The sequence below is a fragment of the Trifolium pratense genome, linkage group LG3 (assembly GCF_020283565.1).
Source record: "Trifolium pratense cultivar HEN17-A07 linkage group LG3, ARS_RC_1.1, whole genome shotgun sequence".
Taxonomy (NCBI): Eukaryota; Viridiplantae; Streptophyta; class Magnoliopsida; order Fabales; family Fabaceae; genus Trifolium; species Trifolium pratense.
Window position 1 is genome coordinate 26,059,267 of NC_060061.1, and position 15,249 is coordinate 26,074,515.

The 15,249-nt window shown below is 32.2% G+C and overlaps 1 protein-coding gene across 1 annotated transcript; it reads left to right on the plus strand.

The window, feature by feature from the left end:
* The first annotated feature begins 603 nt into the window (after positions 1-603).
* On the plus strand, positions 604-7,315 carry LOC123917677 (cytochrome P450 81Q32-like). The gene is made up of 2 exons (XM_045969453.1): positions 604-1,543; positions 6,394-7,315. The coding sequence occupies exons 1-2, from the start codon at positions 641-643 to the stop codon at positions 7,015-7,017; spliced, it is 1,527 nt and encodes a 508-aa protein (XP_045825409.1). The 5' UTR covers positions 604-640; the 3' UTR covers positions 7,018-7,315.
* The last annotated feature ends 7,934 nt before the right edge of the window (positions 7,316-15,249 follow it).

A 15,249-nucleotide genomic window follows, 5' to 3' on the forward strand; every position in this document is an offset into this window, starting at 1 on the left:
TGTCGCCGCTGCTTCACTTGTCGTCATCGCTGCTTCACTTGTGATCCTTGAAGATCGCCGCTTCCTTAGGCTCCGGAATCACTTCTCCATCATCAGTCTCTTCACAATTGTTTTTCAGAATTTTGTTTCGGCTACGTTTGTTCCAGAATCGGTTCATCTAGATAACATTGATTTTATTTTTTATTCTCTTGTATGTTTTAATCACTATTTGTCAATTTAACAATTCAAATAGCAATTACAAATCCCTGCAAGGAATTAAATCGAAGCGACAACGACAAGTGAAGCGGCGGCGACAAGCGAAGCGCCGACGAAAAAATTTGATCTTAAGAAAAGATGAATACGTAAGAAAAGATGAATAAGATTTGTTAAAAGTGTTTTTTAGTAAATGATAAGAATATGTGTAACCTAAAATATAATTAATGAAAAGTAGTAACCTAAAGTATAATTATTTGAAAATTAAATTAGTCAAAATTATATTTTGGTAAAAAATTATTTATATTTGACTTGGACACATATATGGCTGAATTTGATTGGTCATGTCAGCATAGGGCACATACCCTCAATTTATGTGAGGGTAGAGAAGTAGTCACCTTTCTCATAACTTGAAATAGGAAGTTCCAAGCACTACTGGACTACCAAAATGGAAGAAACAAAATGGATGATACCCACTTCACTTTTCCTCCTCACGTTTCTCATCCTTTTAAAATTCACACTAAAGAAACAAGTCAGGCTCAAAAACCTCCCTCCTTCCCCACCCTCTTTACCATTTATAGGCCATCTTCATCTCATCAAACAACCCTTACATCGTAGTCTCAGCAGGCTTACAAAAATCTACGGCCACGTGTTATTCCTCCACGTGGGCACACGCAACATCCTTGTCGTCTCTTCACCTTCCGCGGTAGAAGAATGTTTGTCAAATAATGACATTACATTCGCAAATCGTACGTCTCTAACACTTGCTGGTAAATATCTCAATTATAATTATAGGACGTTAGGTTTTTCTTCCTACGGTGAACTTTGGCGCAAACTACGTCGTTTAACAACAACAGAGCTTTTCTCCACCAATCGTCTTGCCATGTTGACCAATGTTCGAGAGGAAGAAGTAAAATTGTTAGTTAAGCAAATATTTGAAGGGTGCAAAGGACAATTAATGTCAAAGGTTGATCTCAAAACAAAAACATTAGAACTTTCTTTCAACATCATGTTGAGAGTGATATCGGGGAAACGATACTATGGTGAGAATGCGGTTGCGTTAGAAGGAAAGGAGTTTCAAGTTTTAATGAATGAATATGTAGAGCTTCTTGGAAGTGGGAATTTGAATGATTTTTTTCCTATACTAAGATGGATTGATTTTCAAGGGAAGAAAAAGAAGATGGTGAAGTTGATGAGAAAAATGGATTGTTTCCTTCAAAAGCTACTTGATGAGAAAAGAAGAAATTGGAGTAATGATCAAAGAAATATGACGTTGATTGATGTTATGTTGGACTTGCAACAAAAGGAGCCAGAATTCTATACACATGAAATAGTGAAAGGTGTTATTTTGGTGAGAATCCTTAATTCCTTATCTACTGTTCAATTTCATAATAATGAGAACAAATCACATAAATAGATTATTTCAAAAAAAAAAAGTCACATAAATAGAAATGTATCTGATATACTCACAACTAACTTTTAACCATTTTTTTTTGTCAAATAGTCTAACGACTAGAAATTCCACCATTAAAAAGTAAATAAGTAGGGTGTTTGAACTCCGAAGTTCTAACATCAGGTCTGCATATATAATGTGATGTCCTATCAATTTTTTTTATTAAATCTTATTTATGTTACGCCTAATTCTAAATTATTATGATCCACTTTCCCTGAAAATTAGATGAGTAATATAAGAAAATGAACTTATACATTGATTTATTTTACACTTTAACTCTTCTAAACCTTAGATCAAGTTAGATCGATGAACTCTCTGATCGCAACTATGTAGTATAAATGGTAGTACTATTTATAGAAAAGGATGGACAGTAGCAAATGGAGTATTAATATATAGTAATACTTTCTGTGAAAGCCAACAAAAAATAGTATTACTAGTTGACAAAAAAAAAATGGACTATTACTAGTAGCAAATGATATCATTCATTTGACCTGGAAAAAGGATATTATCGTATCTTTTGAAATGATAAATAATAGCTCTGAGACAGCAACACGATTACACACGGGCTCTTCTTTTACGAAAACACACAGTTATTTTATTAGAAAAAGAATCACGTTAAATAATAATTTAGTGAAATTTTTTGGGTTCGACCAATTGTTAGTTTGTCCAGCGATGATTGACGCTGAACTTGATAAAAAGGGTCACAGTTCGATCTCATCCAACTCGATCGAGAGAAAACTGGAACCACAAAATGTCAGAACTGACTCTAAAATCAGATTAAGCGGTATAATAGGTTGGATACTGCTTATGGAAAAAAAAATATTTTGGATTTGAAGTTACTTAATTAAGCTAGTTATATAAAATTAAGTAGTGGTTTTTGACATTTGGTGCTACGTAGCTATCAAAAGCAAATATAGTCAAAGTTTAAAATTTATTTTAGTTTGAAAGTGGAATAGGTTAACTTGCGAATCATGGACACTCGGTGGCAAAGTCTATGTGGTGGGATTTTTTGTCTTTTTTTTGTTAGGATGGTTTTTTACATGATAAGTTGTGTCTCCTGGATCGGTATAGGCTGGACCAATACATCTATTGGTTCATCTTTGACTCATCAATTTTTAACCATAAATTTAGTAGGATTTACAGATTTTATGGTAGTGTATCCACACACAATCATTCTCTCCTCTTCCCATTTCTCTCTAATCAACAAAATTTCATCATCAACAACACAAATCCTATGAATATAAATTCATTCTCAGTGAAGTCTACACTTCTAATTGGAGAGTTAGTTTTAAGATGAACTTTCTAGTCATAATATGTGATCTAATTACTACTATTTCCACTCATAAGAGCATCACTTAAAATGGGTTTTGAAAATGATGGAGATTGGGGATTTTGAAAACCTAAAAGATTTCAATTTAGTGATTTACACACTTTGACAAATTTGCATATATGAGTTGGTTTAACAGGTTTAATGGTAAAATTCAAACTTTTAATTTAAGGTGGATCTTATAGTGACCCTTCTTCATCTTTGCTTCAACAAAAAATAAAATAAAAAACAAATTCATGTACAATAAATCTGATGAGATGAGATTTTTTACCCAGAAAAAGAATAAAAAAAGCTTCAATTTTGAAAAAATAGAAAGAAGTAAAACACTCCATTGTTGCATCTAAAGGAATTTTGTTGTCTATTATTTTCTGTCACTCCCAGGAAAGAGAAAGAAAGAAAAATAAAGGCTTAATTAGTAAAATGGTCCCTTAAAGATATTTTTGGTTTAATATTAGTCCTTAAAGAAAAAAAATTCTGAATAGGTTCCTTAAAGAGAAAAAAAGGTCCGAATAGGTTCCTTAAAGACATATTCGTTAATCAGTTTGGTCCTATTCAGACCTCTTTTTAGGGACCAAACTGATTAACGGAGATGTCTTTAAGGGACCTATTCGGATCTTTTTTTCTTTAAGGACCTATTTGGACCTTTTTTCTTTAAGGGACCAATCTGAAACCAAAAATATCTTTAAGGGACCATTTTATTAATTAAGCCAAAAATAAATAAACAAAAAACCTGATGGATGAAAGTAAGATACAATATAGTGAATGCATTATAAAGTCTATTGACTTGTTTAATCTAATGGTCACAAATTTTGGTCCAGAATGGACAAATACATGTTTAGGTGCAGCCTAAACGGATCTGTGTCTCCTTTGTAATCGTTTGACTTAGTTTTGTTATATTTTTCTCTTTTCTCAGGGGGTAGCTTTAGCCCCTCCTTATAATTTTTCTTCTTCTTACTATGATAGCTATAAGTATATGATCTTATGAAGTACCGACATCTTTATGATTAGGCGTGTCACGATGTCTGAAACGTGTTGGTGTCCGACACTCGTATGACACTCCTACGACACGTGCCGAATAGCAGACCGATGTCCAAAAAAGTCAATTTTTCTTTTACTTTGACACTCCTTCGGTCGGCGTCCGACACCTGTAAGACACTCATACAACACGTGTTGGACAAGTGTCGCAAAAATTTGTTTTTTCTTTACTTATACTCTCCTTAGACACATAACAGACATATCTACAAGAGTTAAAGATGTGTCAAAAAGGTAAAGAAAAAGGTAAAATATGTATTTTACCTTTTATTGATCAATATTTTTAGTTCTTTCGATAGTAGATGGATAAATAAAAGGTAAAATATTATTATATCTTGTTTTAAAACTTTTTTTAAGAAATAACTTGCTCAACTTAGATTTACATGTATATATTTTGATTCTAAATTTATATGTTTTATAAATATATAGCGGTGTCGATGTCTTATATTTTTTACATTAACGATGTCGCCGTATCCGTGTCGTGTCGTCGTGTTCGTGTCGGAGTCTTGCTCAATATATAGTTGAGATATTTAACTAAAATAAGCCAAAATATATTAAATTAGAAAGCACTAGCTCAAGGAAGAAATTCCAACAAAAAACTACATTAAAAAAATAAAAAAGAATAATTTAAACACATGTAAAGAAGGATTAGACCACCACAAAATTTACAATGCGGCTATATCTTAACCCTCACATAAATTGAAGGTAGGTGTCATATGTTGATACCAATTAAATTCAGTCATATATGTCAAAGTCAAACATAAATAATTTTTTTATCAAAAAGTAATTTTGACTACTTTAATTTTTAAATAATTATATTTTAGGTTACTACTTTTCATTAATTATATTTTAGGTTACACATTTTCTTATCATTTACTAAAAAATACTTTTCACAAATCTTATTCATCTTTTCTTACGGATTCATCTTTTCTTTTTTCGTAAGATCAAATTTTTTCGCTGGTACTTCGCTTGTCACAGCGGCTTCACTTGTCACCGCGGCGATCTTCAAGGATCACAAGTGAATAGCGACAGCGACGGCAACAAACGAAGCGCCGACAAAAAAATTTGATCTTACGGAGAAGTAATCACCCCAAACATTAACTTTAGGGAGGGGAAATGTTAGTAAGCTGAGATAGATAGAAACCTAGACCTCCTTTAGTCAATAAAAAAAAAAAACCTAGCTCCTTTTTAAACTAGCTCCTTCAATGAATTAATTGTTAATTATTCAAATTTCAAAACCATGTTATTAAAGATGTTATTACTTCTCTCCTTCCACATAATTCAACACATGTGCCGCCCAAACCAAATGAAAACCCTCACAAATCTCTTTCTAAATAGTAAGAACTAAGAACCACAAAATTGGAGAGAACGAGACATAGCATTAATAGGTAAGACACAAAAAACTCCCAACCACTGAACCACTTAAGAATTGCAGACCAAATTCCTCCAAAATATCAAATTCAAACTAGAATTGTCATCTTTTTCATACCCCCTGAACACAACTATAGCCTGCATTAAGAACATCACGTCGAACTAAATTGTTCTTAATTGACAACCTGTTAATATATATAAAATCTCTACGAAAATAGATAGACCTTCAAAAGAATAGATTTATTGTAATTTTGTAAATAATCTCTTTGTAAGTCACTAGTTCCACCTTAATCATATTGGTCAAAAAATGATAAATCTCTTTGACCAAATAACCTTCAATATAGTGTCAAGATGCCAGATCAACTTGTAAAAGAACATGGCCAACAATGTACAACACTCATCTCCTTGCTCCTCCTCTCAAATGAGATATTCCACCGATACTATTTATAAGAGACCGTTCATCTTCTCAGATTCATTGAATAATTTTATAACAAATACATTAATTATTGAATAAATTTAGAAAGGTGAAGTGCTTCTTATATAAATGACCAAATGAAGTATTATTTAGGAATACCCATGTTGATTTTTATTTTATTTTTGTCAAGTAGCCTAGTGGTTATAAATTTCACCCATAAAGTGGATAAGTGTGATGACCGAGGTTCGAATCCCGTCCCGCTGCATATATAACGCAATGTTCTACCAACTGAGCTAAGATCACATGACCTCATGTTGATTTTATTTGTACCTTAATTAATAATTGTAAAAATATCAATTAATTATGCTTCTTCTAAATTAAAATTGAAAAATGTTAACTAGTTTCCCTCGGGTAAAATGATCTTGGAACTTGTGTAATTGACCTTTTAAAAGGGTAAAGAACACTATTTTCAACACAAAAGTTACTTGTTTTAGTATCTTTAACTAGTGTCCCCAACTAGTTAGCATGACCCATTAAAATTCATCAATTTCTTATATAACAAAAATGGTACATTTAAATTAAAATTTCACACAATATATGCAGGTAATGCTTGTAGCTGGCTCTGAGACTTCAGCTACAACAATGGAATGGGCACTCTCACTTCTCCTAAACCATCCAGAAAAATTGAATGAGGTAAGGGTTGAGATAGACACTTATTTGAAACAAGATGAACTTATGACTGAATCAGATGCTATGAAACTAAACTACTTGCAAAAAGTAATCATGGAAACACTTCGTTTATACCCTGTGGCTCCATTATTAATACCACATGAATCTTCCAATGATTGTATTGTTTGTGGATTTAATATACCAAAAGGGACAATGCTTCTTGTGAATCTATGGACACTACATAGAGACCCTAACTTATGGGTAAATCCAACATGGTTTGTGCCAGAGAGATTTGAAGAAGGTGAATTAGGTAATGATGAAATTTACAATATGCTTCCATTTGGTATTGGAAGAAGATCTTGTCCTGGTTCTGTTTTAGCAAAACGTTTTATGGGACATGCAATAGGATCTTTGATTCAAGCTTTTGAGTGGGAGAGAATAAGTGATGAAAAAATTGATATGAGTGATGGAATAGGGCTTACAATGCCTAAAGTTGAACCATTGGTTGCATTATGCAAGCCACGCCAAATTATGATCAAGGCTTTGTCCAATATATAGTAAGTTATGTATTTTTTATACAATTTGTGGTGTGGGTAACTAAGTAAAAAATATGTATAAAAAACTAAAATAAAAGTGGACATGAAAAGTTTGTCGTTAAATTTCTATATAATGTCAACCTTAGGAAGAGGAAATGTTGACATAAAGACACTTGTGATTTGTGAATGTGGGTGTTTGAAGTTAAAAGTTAACTAGTATAATATTTGTGCGTACGCAGCGTCGCAGCGTTGTTGCAATATTTTTTTATTGTAGGACGAATATTGTATAGTACGAAATTAGTCTTGTTATAAAATTATTCTTCATTGCAAAGATTTTTATCTGGTGTATGATAGTTATAGAGTAAGGTAAAATTATTTGTGATAATATGAACGAAAATTATTTTTCTATCATTTTGAAACAGATGGATTAGTAATATGGGTTCCTATTACATCGTGCATACTTGTAGTTATTTTAGGCATCGTTGATAAATATATATCATGTATCTTTTCATCGCTCGTTTATTTGAATTATAAATATTTACTAAATAGTAAAATTGATAAATTCAATTAAGAAATATTTTTGTTTATAATTAAAAAATTTATATATTAGTTACTTAAATTTTTCATCAAGAACAACTTATTCCCTATGTATATTAGTTATTTAAATTTTTCATAAGCAAAAACTTGTTCCCTGTCTTTATTTGAACACCCCTATTTTAGAGAAAATTATTTCATAAAAAAAAAAACACAATTTAATTGTTTATAAATATTATTGCGATTTTTTATTTTTTTTCATAAAAAATAATCAATTCTCACTATTATGAGTAATGCATATTTTTTAAAAAAAGATTTTGCTGAATGATTTGGTAAATAATATTTAATCATTATTATTATTGTAACTTTCTAAAAAATAAGAAAAAAATGAATTCAAAACATATTCATTTAATTATAAATTTAAAAGATATTTTTTTTTGAAATAATAAATTTAAAAGATTTAATAGGCTGATATATTCAAATTTCAAATGTACTATAAAAATTGCGACGATTGTTTTTTAAATACATCTTTAGGTCCAAAGTTGGGGGGATATGAGAGTGGTGTAGGAGAGGGGAAGCATGGTGTAAGGAAGAAGATGGGAAGTTAAGGGGTAGGAATCGCAGACTGGAGATTATGGGGATTGTTAAGGGTAGAGAAGGCAGGGGTCTGAAGTAGAGAAGGCAGGTGTAATAGCAAACCTACACATGGATTTTTCCCTACTGTGTATATCAATTACTTCTTGCAGTTCTTTTTATAAATAAATCTAAAAAATTATTTCTCCATCTTTATAAGAAACACTCTTTAAATTTATTTTTTGTGAAATACACAATTCAATTTGTATCCTTATTAAATAAAATCAAATAATTGTCTCTGTGAGTTTAGTTCAGTTGGCAGGGACATCACACTATATATGTGCAGTAGGCAGAGTTCGAACCTCGTACACTCTATTCATCTTTAAGGTGGATTTTCTAGCTCAGTGGCTACTTAACCAAAAATAAAAATAAAAAATTCATTCAAATGCTAGTGCATTAATTAGAGAGACGAGGAGTGCTAGCAACACACTCTTTAACAAACACACTCTAACACACTCTCTTCTATTGGTTAAAATTTATATGGGTCCCATAAAAGTTATATGGGTCCACATTTTTTTATGGGACCCATGTGAATTTCAACCAATAAAAGAGAGTGTGTTGGAGTGTGTTTGTTAAAGAGTGTGTTGCTAGCATTATTCTTAGATCGAGAGACATATTTTTCATGCTACGCTAGGGTTAATTTTTAAATAAAATTATTAATGATAAAAATTAGCTTCCTTAGTTTGTATATTTTTTTAAAATGTTTCTTATAAAAAATACCAGAGGGAGTAATAAAAATGATCAATTAAGATCAATCAAGAAAAATCAATCGTTAGTTGGTTCAGTGGTGATTGATACTGAACTTGGTAGGGAGAACCACGGTTCCATCCCCCGCAATTGCGATCAGGAGAGAGCTGGAATCACTTGATGTCAGAACTGACCCTCAAACTAGATTAAACTGTGTAACACCCCGATTTTTAAAACCAAAAAGAGGGCATTATTTTTTTTAAAAAAACAACATGCTAAATAAAATATTTATCAGAGTGCGCGTGAAACTCTTTACAAGCTCATTCATTAAACCATACAAACAGAAATCAATATACAATATCAAAGATTGTATTTCACGGGCTTCCGAGAAGCAAAGTGTGCACCTGAATAATTTACATTCCAAAAGGATACATCAAGTTCACAAACCTAAACAAAACAGAACTCGTGAACCGAATGTATCGCACGGCCAAAAGGCACTAAACATGTCTGAGTATACTATACAGTCATCCAAAAGAAACTAGGCCCTAAGCCTAAACAAAAATGTAGCCTAACCAAAGCTACCATCTACTCTCCGGCATAATCCACGAAGTCCTCGCCATCCTCACGACCAACGGCCTCAAGTGGCACACCATCATCTCGGCAAGCTTCCAATTTCAAACAACTTCGAACAATTCTACACTTTCGCGCGCCCTTAAGCAAGTGATTCTCTACACTTTTCCTTAGAGCTTCCAAGCTTGAAATGGAACCAAATGGTGAAGAATGGAAAATTTGGTGAAGTTAGGGAATGGAAAAAGGCACTCACGGCCAAGACAAAGAAGAGGAGAGGTTTTGTGATATTTTCTAAGTCCACAAAATGTGTCAAAAGTCTCCTATGTAATAAGCTCATGATCAATTATATCCACTTGATCAAAAGGCAACTTCTCTAGGCCAATCCTAGCCCTCCATTTCACTTTAACAAATATCTAGATATTTTCTCTCACGCCCCACAGCTCTCGCGCGCCGCGACGAGCAAAACTCGTAAAAACAGAAAACTTACGGAACGGAAGTCCGTCTTAAAATATTTCCAAAACTTATTGCCGAATCTTTTTCCGCGACTGTAATTTTCTTCCACACCCTTGAAAATTATTCTCAGGACATATCCTAACTCGCGCAGATATATAAAACTTCCATCTAAAATTTTACTGAATTCAGAAACCGTAAAATTTTACAACAGCGGGTAAAATTCTCACTCGTTTTTCCAAAAGCGAGAATAATCCAAAACTCGTCATTCTGAATTTACATAAACCTTCTCATTCATAAAAGAGGATTACAACCCAAAAGTCTGTGTCTTTCCAGCGCACGAGCACAAAACAGACTCCATTTCAGCAAAAATCCTATTTTTGCGACGATACTCACTAAAATACTTAACCAAAAACCCTAAAACCTCTTAGCCATTATTTATTTCCTCACACAAAAGTACTGTGGAATTACGGGTCTTACAAAGTGCTTGTGAAAGAAAAAAAAATTAATCAAGAGAACCAACTATTAATATCAAGTATTAAGGTCAACCCATCAATCTTGTCCAAAAAAAAATCATATTAAAACCATTTTTTTCGTATAAAAAACCAATTATTCATTTATTTATCTATATATAAATAAAGGTGACTATTTCTCTACCCTCACATAAATCGAGGGCATATGCCCTATGCTGATGTGGCACCAATGAAATTCATCCACATGTATCTAAGTCAAACATAAATAATATTTTACCACAAAGTAATTTTAACTACTTTTATTTTCAATTAATTATATTTTAAGTTACTATTTTTCTTTAATTATATTTTAGGCTATTTGTGTAAACGCTTCACTTTAATTACCATCAATTTTCATCACAACAAGCTTCAACCACCAAATTTTATGATCAACCACCAAAATTTCACTGCTTCTTTCTCCATTCTTATCATTGGCTACCAATTTTTCGCTTCACTTGTAATCCTTCCTTCAACAAGACACTTCTTCTTCGTCGTGGTCTTCTTCTTCACCGTGACAGCTTCTTCTCTTCTGCAATTGTCGTCGTCGCTGTTTCTCCTCTCCTGCAATTGCCGCTTCTTCTTGCCCTTCCTCCAACCTTCAAACACTCATTCACCTCTTCCGGAATCACTTGTCCATCATCGGCTATGTTTGTTCCAAAATCGGATTGGCTAGGTAACCTTGATTTTATTTTTTATTCTGTTGTATGTTTTAATCACTCTCTGATTTCTTCTTAAGCTTGAAGGTGAAATCAGAGAGCGAATCTGAAGGTGAAATCAGAACGAAGATGAATTGAAAGTTTTTTGAAAATAAGAAGAAAGCTTTTTTTTTAATGCGAAGAAGAAAGTTATTTGAGACCGTAAAACAATTTGAAGAATAAGCAAACAAATTAGAAGCAATTAGGATCAAAATGTAAATTCATAGATATAATACTTAAAATATAATTAATTTAAAAATCAAAGTAGTTAAAATTACTTTATGGTAAAAAATTAATTATGTTTGACTTAAATACATGTGGATGAATTTAATTAGTGTCACATTATGCTACGCCAGCACAGAGCATATATATACCCTCAATTTATGAGATGGTTAATTAGAAAAAAGACATAAATAAACTACCACCACTTTCTCATGACTTTAAATAGAAAGTTCCAAGCACTATATTGGACTACCAAAATGGAAGAAACAAAATTCACATCCTTCTAAAATTTATGAGAGGGTTAATTAGAAAAAAAGACATAAATAAACTACCACCACTTTCTCATCCTTCTAAAATTCACACTAAAGAAACAAGCCAAGCACAAAAACCTCCCTCCTTCCCCACCTTCTTTACCAATTATAGGTCATCTTCATCTCTTCAAACAACCCTTACATCGTAGTCTCAACAGGCTTACAAAAATCTACGGCCACGTGTTCTTCCTCCACGTGGGCACACACAACATCCTTGTCGTCTCTTCACCTTCAGCGGTAGAATGTTTGTCAAATAATGACATTACATTCGCAAATCGTACGTCTCTAACACTTGCTGGTAAATATCTCCATTACAATAATACGATGTTAGGTTATTCTTCCTACGGTGAACTTTGGCGCAAACTACGTCGCTTAACAACAACAGAGCTTTTTTCCACCAATTGTCTTGCCATGTTAACCAATGTTCGAGAGGAAGAAGTGAAATTGTTAGTTAAGCAAATATTCGAAGGGTGCAAAGGACAATTAATGTCAAAGGTTGATCTCAAAACAAAAACATTAGAACTTTCTTTTAACATCATGTTGAGAGTGATATCGGGGAAATGATACTATGGTGAGGACGCGGTTGCAGTAGAAGGAAAGGAGTTTCAAATTTTAATGAATGAATATGTAGAGCTTCTTGGAAATGGGAATTTGAATGATTTCTTTTTCTATACTAAAATGGATTGATTTTCAAGGGAAGAAAAAAAAGATGGTGAATTTGATGAAAAAAATGGATTGCTTCCTTCAAAAGCTACTTGATGAGAAACGAATAAATTGGAGCAATGATCAAAGAAATATGACGTTGATTGATGTTATGTTGGACTTGCAACAAAAGGAACCAGAATTCTATACACATGAAATAGTGAAAGGAGTTATTTTGGTGAGAATCCTTATCTAACGTTCAATTTCTTAGCAATTTTTTGTTTTTGTTTTCTCCACTCTACCCCTCGAAGATTTGAAGGTATTTTTTCAATAATCAATAAGAACAAGTTACATAAGTAAATATGCATGTGGTAGCATAATATCTAGAAACTTCACCCTCTAGGTGTAAATAAGTGGGGTGTCTAGAGTTCAAACTTCGACACCTGTATATATACTATCAACTGAGTTAAGTTCACAGAGATAATTTTAACCGACTTTTTCTTCACATGCATATGAGTTGTTCGCATTGAATATTGAGTAAATACTTTCAAATTTTCAACTAAGTTAAGTCTCACCATTTTTGTGGTCAACAAATTTTATTTAGCAATAATCAAAATTTCAAAATCACTAAATCCAAATTATTCTTATTATCATTCGTCTTGATTTTTTTCTTCCTTGTATTTTTTGAAGAACTTTTTTCTTCTTGTATTAGTATACTTCCTCGTCATAAATGTCATTTAAAAAAAATTGTGCTTAAATGTGGATGAAGTAGGCAGTACAAGTGGTACTAAATTCCAATATAAAAAAAAAAAAAGTCTTAAGGGACATAATAAGCTGCTCACAAATTCTCTCAAGAGTGTGATGGGTTTAAGTAGTGCAATGTGTACGTATTGTCGAGACATAGAAGAAACAACATTGCATGTCTTAAGGGACTGTCCTTTAGCTAAGGAGTTTTGGATGCAAGTTTTTCCGGTGACTAGTAGTAGAGGAGGTTTTTTTATAGCCGAGCTACAAGATTGAATTTGTTTTAATTTAGATAATCATATTATGTGGAATAGCAGCGGATCTTGGTGTAGTTTTTGGGCCACTGCTTGTCATTGTATGTGGATCCGATTTGTTTTTTTTTACCTAAATTTAAAAATAACCGTTTAAAAATTGGATTTAAAAAATGACCGTTTTTAAATTTGGTTTGGTTAAAAAAACTGGTTATGTATCCGTAACCAAATTTATAACCAGTTTTATAACTGATTTATAATAAAATATGATTATGGTTATGAATCCGAATCCAAATCCAATTAAAGGGGGTGTATTGGATTAGAATTTCATAGGATTTTAATAGACTTTTTTATGATAAAAAAATCTTGTGGTATTCAATTAAGACTTTTACAAAAGTTAAATAAATCTTGTGGTATTCAATTAAGACAATTAAGATTTTTTTTTCAAGGCAACAAAATCTGTTAGTATTCAATTGAGATTTCTCACCCTTTATAAAATGTCCATTGGTATTCAAAAGTCTACGGATTTTGATAGATTTGACTGTATAATGGATTTTGGAAGACTTTTTAGTTCAAAATATACATAAAACAATCATCCAAGAATCTCACCCAAACCCCCAAGACTTTTTATAATTTTACAAGACTTTTCTTTCCACCGACATGAGTACCATCAAGTTCTTTCACAAAGCTTGAATATATTTATGCATAATAACCTGTCTGAAATCTTGTTCATTGTTGTTACTATATGTTCACGCAAGCATAGCAAAAATCTCTCTGTATATGCCAAAATCTTGTTCATTGTTCTTTGCAAAAATCTCTATATATATGCAAAAATCTCGTTCATTGTTACTATAGTTAGAAATCTTGTTCATTGTTCTTACTATATGTTCCCCCTAATGATTTAATCTGCAACCTTTTTTTTTTTTTTCATCAACCTGTTAAATTGTTTACAAAGCTTATTTCTTTTACAAGGTTAATGAGTCATTGATGTTATTTTTTATTGATTCCTTGGTCGTTTAAGGAATTATTGATTGGTTAATTATATTTTTAGAAGGAATTTATTGACTCATTTAAATCTTAAAAATTCATAAAGTATTTTGAAATCTCAAAAATCTATGTCATAAAATCTCACAGATTCTTGTGTTAAAATCTTGATTATAAAGAGTCTTTCAAAAAAGTCTTATAAAATCTCACAAAATCAATATAATCTCACAAAGTCTTTTAAAATCTTCAAGATTTTTTTTTTTGTCAAAATAGTCTTTTGAAATCTCAATCCAATACACCCCCCTAAATGGTTTTGGTTTGGATATGGTTTGAATTGTCAAATTATCCGACCATGCACACCCCTAAAGACAGGTGACTTTTAGGCCATTGTCCTACGTTTGATCAATCGTATGTACTACAACTTGCCACCTGTCCTTCTCTTTAAAAATGGATGCTTCTGAACAAAAAAAAACTGCTACCACCAAACTCTTCAACACCTCTGTTTGGTCAAATCACTTATGTTTCTCCAACCGTCGCCGAGTTACACTCTGTCAATGTTCAGTCAAGAGAGGCTCGTGCATTACCAAGTGGAATCATCATGGAACTACTTGATGAGGTAAAAATCAATGGAAGAAGATCAAATGGAGAAAATAATGAGACTAGTTTCACAAAGTGCTGTTGTGATATTCAACATTAGTAGGTTTTACAAGATAATATTCCAACATCAATCAACATAATTGATACAAACCTATCAAACTCTAATAATAAGTGAAAGAACATCGGATGAGCTTATGAAAATCATACATAGAATCTTCGTTTTCACTAAAACGAGTGGTGTTTCGAATTTGCTCAAGTTTGCTTTGCTCAAGTTTGAGTCGAGCAACATCTTTTTCACGTTGTATCTTTATTTGTTCGAGTTGATCAATTTCTCCTTCACTTTCACGTTGTATCTTTATTTGTTTGAGTTGATCAACTTCTCCTCCACTTTCACGTTGTCTTTTCATTTGTTTCCAATTTGA

Excerpts from the sequence above, each read along its gene's own strand:
- LOC123917677 (XM_045969453.1), top strand. The coding sequence starts at position 641 with ATGGAAGAAACAAAATGGATGATACCCACTTCACTTTTCCTCCTCACG. Across the intron at positions 1,544-6,393 it reads TAGTGAAAGGTGTTATTTTG|GTAATGCTTGTAGCTGGCTC; the intron begins GTGAGAATCCTT and ends CAATATATGCAG.